The sequence below is a fragment of the Haliotis asinina genome, chromosome 3, assembly GCF_037392515.1.
Source record: "Haliotis asinina isolate JCU_RB_2024 chromosome 3, JCU_Hal_asi_v2, whole genome shotgun sequence".
NCBI classification, from domain to species: Eukaryota; Metazoa; Mollusca; class Gastropoda; order Lepetellida; family Haliotidae; genus Haliotis; species Haliotis asinina.
This window is the reverse complement of record NC_090282.1, coordinates 42,252,060-42,264,258: the sequence shown is the minus strand read 5'-3', so window position 1 is coordinate 42,264,258 and position 12,199 is coordinate 42,252,060. Positions and strand designations below refer to the sequence as shown.

The window sequence follows — 12,199 nt, the reverse complement described above, 5'->3', positions numbered from 1 at the left end:
GTCAAGATGCCAAATATGGTTACCCATCCAAGGACTCTGCATGACCAATGTTACTTATCTTCAACTGATTTGCGCCCTGGGTTCTATGCACACGGCCGCAGGCCATCTCGTAGACACGGCTTCCTTGAAGGTTTCGGTTCCAAAAGACGAGTAGTTATTTCAATTTCCATTCTCTATTAATGCCAAATGACGCGTGTGTTCCCTGCACGCTGCACTCTCAGAGTACCAGGTGTCCTGACAGTCAGAGAGCGGCATAATACCATCAAACCAAATCGATTGTCGTTAGAAGCATAACAATCACCACAGTCAAATATAGTCAAGATTCAATTACTGACTTTCTTCTAAATTTCCGAAATACAAATCCTCTCTCTCAACAATCAGAGCTTCTTTCAGTCTCCACGAAGGCGGTGCGCTCTTGAATTAATGTGATACCCACGAGCTTGATCTGCTATCAACCTGAATACGCCTGACAGCGCAATGGGGCAATGGAGCTTCAGTAAAGGGACATAACTGCTGCTGTGCTTACAGTCGTGTTTGATTGCTATGGAAATGCTATAACGGCGCACGAAACGTTTCCTTGGTAATATCGTGTGACGTCAAATCACGTGCATTTTTAAACTGAAGATCACGCCTACATTGACAGACTTTGGAAGTTTCAAACTAAAGTGACGGGCGTCTCGCCCGACTGCTGTGTCCTGCGTTTGGCTTTTCGTGTGTGTTTTGAATTTTCATAACGAGGTAAGTTTGTTGCTACACTTGGTACGCTATGTTCCCGGGTATACAGAACGACATTACTTCCACACCTGTCAGCTAGATGACATCTATACGTATATCAGAGTGTTATCTGTTTGATCTGTGTTCAATATCCGCAAATACTGTATTGTCAAGGGCCGCGTTATGATTATTAAAGGCAATGGGGTAGCCCAGTGGTGAAAAGCATTCGTTCGTCATGCCGAAGACGCGGGTTCGATTCCCCACATGGGTACAATGTGTGAAGCCCATTCCTCGAGTCCCCTGGCGTAATATTGCCGGAATATTGCTTAAAGAGGTGTAAAACCATATCATTTAAAGGGGCTCTTGACTCGGTGAATTTGAAATCCTCTATTTCAAAACACCGCTCCATTAATTAGGTCAGTGTTTAATATGGTATACGCATGGAAGTTTAATCCACTAGTTTGACTCGGCTCGATTCTGTTTAATAGATTTGACTGCGACATACCCGTGCTAGAAGGTCTTCGCAAAACGGTAAGTGTGTCAAACCTGTACCAGGCTCTCCATCTACCTGCTGTCATATAATAGAACTAAACCCGTCTCACTCACTATGTTTCGGTAGATAAAATGGCACAACTGAACTCATTCACTCACTTATGTAGCTGTAAATAATCAACCTCCTTACACTGTGATAATATCTAGGGTCACATGAAGGAAACCTACTCTAGGCTTCAACTCCTAGAGTCAGCGCTTACTACTGGAGAAGAACAATGTTTCATGATTTTCGAGATAACGTTTCTGTTTCAAACCGCATCAACAACAGATTTCACTGATGTTTCAACTGTTTTAACACATAACTTTCTTTCGAGTATTTTGGGACACGTTAATTTTTGGAAAACGTTCTTGCAGCGTTGATCTCACTGACTGGAATCAGTTCTCTGCTCTTCCATCTAGTTCTCCACCTTTTGACCTTTTCATGTCCTTTTGGAGTAAATTTGCTTCAACCACGGCGTCTATAAAACTTGCTATCAGATTTTCAACATGGTCGCCTCTGCAGCCATATTAAGGAAAGTCTGTCTGAACTGTTCAGCTAAAATGTGTAAAGGGACGATTATTCTTCATCTTACTGTAAAGTTACGTCGTAATAGGCGGACATGATGATGATGATGATGATGATGATGATGATGACGATGATGATGATGTTCAAAATTACCTTCATTTGATCTAACATCTTTGGTAACACCATTTTGTAATCAGAGTCAGTTTTGATAATGTATCATCTCCTAATGGTTTAATAGTTTTTAAACCTGTTGAACAAATAAATTAATCACAGTACCTGGAACAAATATGGCATCATAAGATATTATCAATTACGGGGCTATACCAAACATATATCGCTTTGACAGATGCGTCGATGTTATATACTGTGTAATATATCTCCTTTATTGCAATAAGGAGCAAGATTTCCATATATCGGTAATGAGTCAAGTGCATGGAACAGCTCGACAGTACGTAATTTTTGTCCATGGAGTTTTAATTTACATATCAGGACATCACATATTTTACGTTAAATCCATCCGTAATAAAACATAAGTTTAGTATTTACTAAAACAGAACTAATGAAATTCTCATTCGACGGCAAAAATCATGAAACTTTGTACTTAATAACAAACTGCATGGTTTAAGCTGTGGGACGGCTGTGTTTCCGGACAGAGCTAACAAATACATTTATTCTGACTCAGTAAGCATGCAACAACCGTGGATATGAATCATGCATATTGATGGACAGTAACCACAGTGACTGCAACACTGAACAGACATGTTTCAAAGTTGCAGATTACATGCTTGACTTCTAAAGCAATACACGCAATGCATGCAGTATCAAGAGTTCAGTTTGTGTACGTTACACACAATGTAAAAGCAGTACATACAGTGCATGCAGTATCAAGAGTTCAGTTTGTGTACGTTACACACAATGTAAAAGCAGTACATACAGTGCATGCAGCAGTACTTTTAGTTTGTGGAATCCTGACCGTAGCCACGATGCACAGATAATTCACACTAAATTTATTGTGTGGGGTACAGATCGCAACAGATCCTTGAACGAAAATAACCGGAAGCTCTTTGGCAAATGAGATGTCGTCTGCTTATCCGTAAAGATATACCATGGATTCGTTTCTGTTAGAAATACTGCAATCTGTATCTAATAGATGTTTACTATCTACGGAACATACTTCCTGGACGGGTAATTCTCTTCTCGCTGCAGCTAATTTCACCAGTATGTTGAATGCACACATTCTAATAGGCGAAACTGAACATCCAAGTTCCAAATTAGACAAAACTTACCTCGGGTATATAATACCACAAAATGTTTGTACTGTAGCCATTTTGAAACCAAGATCACACTAGCACCACTCAGAATATACAGAATGTTGAGTTGAGATGGGCTTTACGACACATCGTCATTATTCTCGCCATATGGTGACGGGGTCACGTCTACAGAACAGTAGTCAGCAGTAATTTTAGTTTGTATACCAGTCACAAAAAGAAACTGTGCGTTGTTAAAATTCTCTCAGAATTTAAAAATATATCAGTAATGAAAAGTTTGCAGGTAAACATTATTTTCTGGTTCTTGAAACCACAAGACGTCAAATCAGCATGTTTAATGTACATGACACTGGCGATACGAGGAGCCCAAATGTGGGGTAGTGGTCGAGCAACAACTACTACACAAAGGTACTGTAACAGTATTTGCTTGGACATAAACGTTCTGTCCGATACCTATACGACCAACGTTTAAAAAGTGCGTAACTTTCGAGCGGCCTCAACATATGGGTGCTCTTTAAAAAAAATTAATTGATAACGCAGATCATTAAATAAAAGAACAATAGAAATTACAATGTGTAAAACTATGAACAAATGCGATAAAGACGTGTAACTGTGACCATTGCTTTCATATATACATATCCTAAAAAATTAAGGACCTCCAGAATATTCAATTAATAAATACTATATGGATCATAATATAAACTATTAAATACTTTAACATTGAGATTTGGGGTAATCCTTAACTTTTTGTTGAGTATATACACTCACCAGTTATATAATTATTTCATTGACAACACAAGATTACATACATTTAAATTTGTGCATTTCAGGTTTTAGTTTGATCCTGTAGCTGATAGTCTCCTAGATGCTCAGCCATAGGGAAATTGATCATTTCCATATTGGCAGAAATTAGCATCTATTGCAGTGGATCAGTAATATACTGAGGGAACAAAATAAGGGATCACATGAAAGATCAACTGGTCCTTTATTACTTTCCATGGTTTATTCACGAGCTTTGTATCACATAGCTTGTGACGAAACCTGGAAAAATAAGGGAACACTTGTGCTTTCATGCAATCCCTTATTTTTATCCTCAGTATATAACTGCATTGCTCAGCCATCACTGGTTCATTAGCATACATCAGCTTCGACAGTGGTATTATTACTTGGTAACATATGGCGTAGAGATACACACAATTTTTAAAAATTACTATTATCATTTTTACATCCACTTCACGCTATACGTGTATTATAAACGACTTTCTCCATATATTGTCGAAAGTACAAACATAAATTTCCACTTGATGTTAAACATGTTACAATTACACCACTTTGCATATATTGTCGAGAATATAAATATCGATAAATATTGATACAGGTACATATGATATATAGAGGGATTATACCTAGTTGTATTACAATTGCACCACTTTGCGTGTATTGTCGAGAATATAAATATCAATAAATATTGATACAGGTACATGTGATATATAGAGGGGTTATACCTAGTTGTATTACAATTACACCACTTTGCATATATTGTCGAAAATATAAATATCGATAAATATTGATACAGGTACATATGATATATAGAGGGATTATACCTAGTTGTATTAACTGGCAATGGCACGACCTATACATAACACAACGTATACCAATAGATATTGCTCGAATTGTTTACCTTGTAACAATGAAGTGTAATCTTGACACAGATGCCTTGGTGTACACGTATCATTACTTAATAAATATCAAAAGGTATTATACCCAATTCTATTACGTGTATCAATGAGTACTTAATTAAATACTGACCTAGATGACATGATTTACTTCTTTAGGCGGCATGTTTAGAAGTTGGTGAATCAGATAAGGACAAAATGTTTGGATGAACATCTTCTTCCAGCCAGATGCGAATAAAAAAAGTTGTTCATCCATAAAGATTGTCCTTATCTGACATGATTTACACATTTCATTCCCTTGATATATGTCAGGAGATATTTCCATAAAAAATTATGAATGCTTGTTCCGTGTCTTTTGGATATTTCTTTAACAATGCACTCCGTGAAGACTGATCGTAACTGGGTTGCTGTATCTATATGCCCTTTGGTATCCTTGCACATACACTGAGAACATGTACACTTGAATGTTTCAATGTTATGGTTATTACATTAACAGAAATGAACAGGTATGAAATGTATATATTTACTTCTTATCAAATATTAAAGCATATGACGTGCATTACGTTTATCCTTTGGACAATGTGTAACGTTCCTCTGCAGAAATATTATGCAATGGTAAAATAGATCTACTTTTCGTAAGGAAGTCTGAATGCCTAAAGTCTGGCAGGTAACTGTGTCTCAGAATGACTGCATTTACTGGTATTATAGATATTTCCTGGTCTCAGCTTATTACAAGGATATTGGTCTCATCTTTTCGCAAATACCTGTTACCATGCTATTTCATATTAATTCATATGTGATTAGAATAGACAATGCTGTTAGCTGAGATTACAGACACACACAGACACAGACATACACGGACACACACACACACACACACACACACACACACACACACACACACACACACACACACACCTCACTTTTGCCTGAAAAAACTACTAATTCATATGTGATTAGAATAGACAATGCTGTTAGCTGAGATTACAGACACACACAGACACAGACATACACGGACACACACACACACACACACACACACACACACACACACACACACACACACACACACCTCACTTTTGCCTGAAAAAACTACAACAGTTAATGGTATAAAGTTTTACGCTAATGCTGCATTTATCTTACCATGGGCCGAAAATAGCGTATTTTAGCTATTGATTTGGGAAGTGTTTATAATTGTATTATCAGATAACGTATTTGGGTAGAACATGTGTCAGTTTCTGTGAATATCATTATAGTTTCCGTGGATAGTATTACCGGGAATCCATATATACATTTACTTAGGGGTACCATATACCTACTGGATCCACCGGGGAAACACGTTCTGTTATCTTTGATTTTCCTCTCTTTCAAGCAAAATAGCGTTTCCGTCATGTTCAAATATTAGCCCATTCACGGCTGATGACATTCAAAGGTAAGTCGTTGTGAGAACTGGCAGCTGAAGCATTTTACTTGTGACTTGATTTTGCATGCGAAGATGTAGACATAATCAACAAACTGGTGCTTTTGTTATGATTTAGAAAATGTAAAATTACAAAATTGGAACTTTAGACATCGAGACCTGTTTCCCCAGGAACCTATTTGATAATAATGATTATATTATATATATATTAAATTTACAACTAATGGGAAAAAGAAACGACACCCAGTCGAAATCATTGACATTACAAAACGACAAACCACCGTTGTGAGAAAGGAAAGTGGATTTTAAGAACAGGTATATAGGCAACATGTATGTTAGTTTATATTGCGCCTTTTCTTTCAACAAAGCACAAGCTTAAAGTGCTAACACAAAATCTGATTAATTTTCAGGAAACCCAAGTTGCCTGTTAATAGTCACATGATTTGTTACACCGGGTACACTGATTACACTCATTTTCTGCTGAGTGAACAGAGGCATGCCTGTTTGAACAACTCACTTGCCGAAGTTGAGACCGCATGTTTCACGTGTGCTTCTTTGTGGGTCAGGACTTGAAACGCTTAAGAGTCAAGCTACCAAACACGGTCACCCACCCAAGGATTCTCCACGCCCAACGTTGATGAAAGGGACTCTCATTCGGTAATTTCCTTAAGTTTCTACAGAACAGTTTCCTGACTTTTTGAACCCTGAAATCCACACAGGTATAGTGATAGCCAGTGGAACTTCCTGAAAGAAGGATGTTAGAGGATGTAAGAATGTGTAAGCTGTTTTGTCCCATAACAATGATGTTTGAATCGATTCCTTTAGCTAGGCTGTTGGGTTGCCGAGTTGTTAAAGCATTGGTTCGTCACGCCGTTGACCCGAGGTCGATTCCACACTCGGATAACTGTGTTATAAGCCCATTGCCGATGTCTTAATCCGTGATATTGCTGGAATATTGCTGAAACGCTTCACAAAACCCAACTCACTCGTTCACTCATCTGTTGAATCAAAATTAGTGGCGTGTACATTTCCCCGATTTACTTTTAACTCTTTGTCGGGATTTTTCGTTTGCGTAAATTGTCTATAGTCATCATGGCCATTAAGTTGCCACCCTTCTGGGGGTTGTTTAGTTGGATTGTGAGTAGGGGTGGGCGATATTAACGGTTAATCGGTATATTCCATTTAGAACTTCACAATATTATTGCAGTTTTCACGAACCGGTCCACCCGATACCATCGGCATATTCCGTAACCATCATCGGTAATTTCCGAGACCATCACCGGTAATTTCGTGATGTAGGAACAAATACTAAAAACACTTGTATTTCCTTGATATTACTATACATTAACAGTTTTGAGAATGATTCTTAGTTATATAATTGCATTTGCCATATAAATATAAACATACATTGGTGCTGGCACTCGTTGTCTTTGATAATCAAATCTTTGAAGGGCATTTAGAAGTGGAATGCAAATGAAAGACAAGATTTATTCAACTCCTTTATTGTGAATAAGCCAGGAACATATGATTGTAGGGATGGATCCTGGTTATGTTTTTTTGTCTGTCAGCATCATACCCGTGCTCTCGGGGACCACCCCAGTGGGCCGCGGTAAACACACTGAACGGTATACTAGATATCCTTTATAATCAGTGATAAACCGAAGTCACTAAAGTAAATGAATTAACAGACGCGAATGATTGTTGAGTAAGTGAGTTGATCTTATTTTTTTTACACCACACTCAGAAATATTCCAGCTATATGGCGGTGGTCTGTAAATAATTGACATTAACAAGACAATCCAGTGATCAACAGCACGAGCATCGATCTGCGCGATTGGGAACCGATGACATGTGTCAACCAAGTCAGTGAGCCTGACGACCGATCCTGTTAGTCGCCTCTTATGACAAGCATACATACACTCCTTCCATGGCAAGCATGGGTTGCTGAAAGCCTATTCTACCCCGGACCTTCAGCGGTCGAATGATTGTTTGAGCTTTATATAATACGTGTATCAAATGACTAGAGAATGACTGACAAGGTTGGTAGAGTTAAAATTAAGGTTGCAGCACAATAACCTTGGTGCGTTTATCAAATGTTTAACTTGCAGGTCTATAACATTCTGTTAATGTTTCTATAGGAGAGCCATAAACTGGTTACAGTTTTCTGTTATGCTTTTTCAGGGTGTTGTGTACGGAGAATTCCATTAGTAAGGTGTTGGACTTGTATGTGGTGACAGGAGTCTAGTCGAACTGAAGAAAGTCATTCAGATTTGTTTCTTGGTACGGTCCCAAATCCTCCTCCCTCCTCAGTGAAGTTTTCTGATATGTGGCAAATTCAGGTCTATCAAACAGCAATTTCCCGCTGTGCAGAACAAAACGCAGCAATAGAGAGAAGCTCACATAAATCGCGGAAATAGCAATATAAACACAATAGTTCGACACTGAAACAGTAAAAGTGGCAACTTTATGACGCTAACCCTGAAGCAAAAACTGAAAACCCTGCAACTTCGATTTTGCGCATACGCACACAGAAGTTTCAACCTCGACCGCATGTTGCCATTTTCCAGTTTGAACAAAAGCTAAATTGCCCTTTTTAAAGTATTTCTGTTTATTTCGCATCGTGCTTATGTGCACACTTGTTTTGTTTACTTTCCATTTATGTGAAACTATTTCTACGCCAAGCATCGCACGGCTGCTCGGAAATGTAGAGGTCAAAGTTCGCTGGTGTATAAATGCTGAAGTTTCATAGTTTTTCAGTCATAGGCATGAAGTTACTCAATGACATTATGTTTGTTTACAACATATCTCAGGTGAGAGGTATTGACTTATCTGTGTTTTTCTGACTCTTCTGCTGATCTCAGCTTCAGACGCTTTCTCTGAAGTTCAAGTCTTTAGAGCGAAGTCTTCAATTCGGGAACATTTTAAATTCTCTTGTAAACTCACATCTGAGAAATAACAGTAGCCAGTGGGATTGTTTCTAAAACAGGAAACAATAATGTGATTTCCTTAAACCACGTGTTTCACTTTCACGATATATTGCAAATTGCAATACGTTGACACATATCACAATATATCGTAATAATACGAAATTTTTGGCAATAGCCTAGTTGTGAGCATTCGGGGTCTGGTTGGGGACGACAACAGGTTTGGACGTTTTAACTGCATTTCTATGTCTGATCAACCACTCACAATTACAAACATGATATCCTAAGCACTTACTCTCTTTGACTTGCACCAGATGCCCCGCGAACATTTTTCGTAACCAACAAGCGTGCGTGCCATTGTGTGTTTGTTGCGTGTTCCGCTCATGATGAGCCTCGGTGAACTAGCTTTTCCTTGAGTACCCGGTTTCACCACAGTTTATACAGCTGTTCGTTGCTGAGGGTACTGGACAGGTAATTAGTAACTATTTATTTCATGATCAACGGAAAACTGTTTTCGCTTTTTGTTTTTGTTGAACATGACGAATAGGCACATTATATTTCTAAAATGAAATGTCAAACTTATGCAACTATCAAAATGCCCGTGACCTTCTCGTCCTACAAAGTGTACCTCAAGAAGTATTGGACCTCGACGTACAGTAGAGACAAGATTATCGTCTTGTGGCCATTGTGGCGATACTATTAATTCCGGTTCAACAACCATGCACATCAATAGCTGCATGAACAGTGCTCTGTTCGTAAGGGTATGGGTTTTTTGTTCTATTTGTTTCGTTTCGTTGGTTTTTCTGAACTATCACCTCTCTTTAGTTTACAACACAGAGATGCTTTCATTTGTATGCTTACATAAGATAAGAAAATACTGATACAAAATCCCAAGAGAGGTTATAAGATAGTACACGGACATACTTGTCTAAGGAATGTCCTTATTCAGATGTTAACACCCGAGTCCCGGAGGTGTTGTTAGACATCTAGATGTTTACACCAGACAAGAGTCTTCACACATACGGATCAAGATAGAAGGATTAAGGTAAATGAGTTGATAATGTTAAATGATTTGCAAATGTGATTATTGATAACCATAAAGTAAAGGAGCTTCTCCTATAGTCGCATAGAGACGTCCGGAAACTATAATTATACGTGCTGGTGTACATCACAGTAAAATGCTGACTGTAAATGCTGCAAGCTGAAATCATCATTCGGTTATAATCTGCTTGTAAACGATGTGGAACAGCTGCAGTGTACTTGCTGTGACGTTGTGTACTCATTGCTGTGTACTGTATATATCTCCAGCTAAACGGGCAGTGGGCGCACAAGAACATCATACATGCAATGCACAAGGAGTTGCCATTCTACATTCTAAAAACTCAAGTATATTTTCAGTATCATAAATACATTGTGATCAGTTTATAGTTCCAACATTATCAGAAAATAACCATGATCAAATTTAGTGATTAGGAAGTAGTTTGGGCGGCATTTCACCAATAAGAAAGGAAGTTCAAGAAGATACCCATGCGATCTTCATTTGAAGAGTTTACAGAAAAGGGTAGCATATTTTGACATACCTTTAGTGTTCGTTACAAACACATGCAAAATCTAATCACCAGAAAAACCGGGGAGCCTATGGTACATACAAAAAGATACGCTCTTTTGATCACAGATGGTGGCTCTATAATGTCTGTTGGAACAATGCAGTTTAGTTGTGTTCACTTAGGCGAGGTCTGTCAGTATTTTAGCACTTGTGTTGTGTTGTTGACTTTCATCAGCTGATGAAGATAGTTATTCGTGTGAGCCAATTCCATGATGCACTAACTATTGTCAACTCATGATAATTAACATCTGCTTGAAGGACAACGTGGTTATGCGACATACTGCCACCAGGAAAGGAACGACAGTTGGTCTTTAGAATCAACCAATCCTTCCTCAGTTGATAACGATAGTGATTCGAATTCATGTGACGCAATTCCAATTCCATGAGCCTATTCCGTTAACTATTATCAATTCATGAACCTTCTCCTTTGCTTGAAGGACAACATAGTAATGTGACATGCTGAAATGAACGTCAGTTGTTTTAGTCTCCATCTTAGCGAGGGTACCCACATAATCTGTAAATACGATTTCAAGATTGCCTGCGCAAAGTATAGGATCTAATTCGTCTGCCAACATCTATACCAGCTTCAGTGCGTGTATTGAATAACTGACAGTGATTCAATTCCCTCACCGAAGTACGACTTATGCAAGACCAGTTGATACAGACGACACACATTGTGTTGTCTATAATAGCAGTTGGAATGACCTAAAATCTATATCATGAGACTGCCAGCGTATCCCACTTGTGAAGATCAATGTTCCTATTGTCACGACCATGTAATGTGTAGCTCTTTTATATATTACTAAAACTTCATGTTTCTATGAACGTTATTGTCGAAGCAAAATGTTTACACAAATATTATCTAGGAACATCTTTGAGTTGTCCGTAAACGTTGGCACTTAATGTATTGTGTTTTAAGAAATACGTTTCTGTCGTAATAGATCGTGATCAAATACACCTCTATGATAAAGTTGAAAAAAGGTTTAGACTAATTAAATCGTCCCGCATACTTTCTGCAGCTTCATGTCTGTGCATGTAGAAGCCAGTTTGCAGGAATGGTGGACCATGGGTCATTGTTTCTTGGGTCGTTCCATTTTATTACAAAGGTAGTTGTTGGTGCAGTAAACCATACCATATGTTGTTTTAACCCGAATGACTATTTGGACGTATGACAAATGGGAGGACAACGGAAGGTGTAGCTGTAAGAGGCTGAACCTGTTGTGTACTTCAGCATATGGACCAGAAACATATTCCTGTGATCTTGATATTGTTGACATTAACTAACAACTGGGAACTCACTACGACTATTAACAGCAATAGATACACACCGACTTAACGAAAATATGATGCATGACCCATTATTCTTTCACGAACAAAGAAAGACATCTGGAATGAAAGAATTACATTTGCGAGCTTTCCGTTATGTTGTGTGATTTTACTGATAGTCCAACAGTATCTTCGACACATTTGGTACTGTTGACACTTTGTAAAGCTCTTGCTGTTGAACAGACATGTAATATTCTGCTGATATAAA

General features: G+C 38.2%; 1 protein-coding gene across 2 annotated transcripts in view; it reads left to right on the top strand.

The window, feature by feature from the left end:
* The first annotated feature begins 519 nt into the window (after window positions 1-519).
* The window catches only part of LOC137278040 (sodium-dependent glucose transporter 1A-like), a 28,901-nt gene continuing 17,221 nt past the window's right edge, over window positions 520-12,199 (top strand). Inside the window, exons 1-3 of one of the 2 annotated variants that reach the window (XM_067810086.1) lie at window positions 520-738; window positions 1,203-1,245; window positions 6,546-6,792. In XM_067810086.1, the coding sequence (XP_067666187.1) occupies window positions 6,773-6,792 (20 nt within the window). In that variant the 5' untranslated portion in view covers window positions 520-738; window positions 1,203-1,245; window positions 6,546-6,772. The remainder of the gene's footprint in view (window positions 739-1,202; window positions 1,246-6,545; window positions 6,793-12,199) is intronic. The other variant, XM_067810090.1, reaches the window with a different exon arrangement.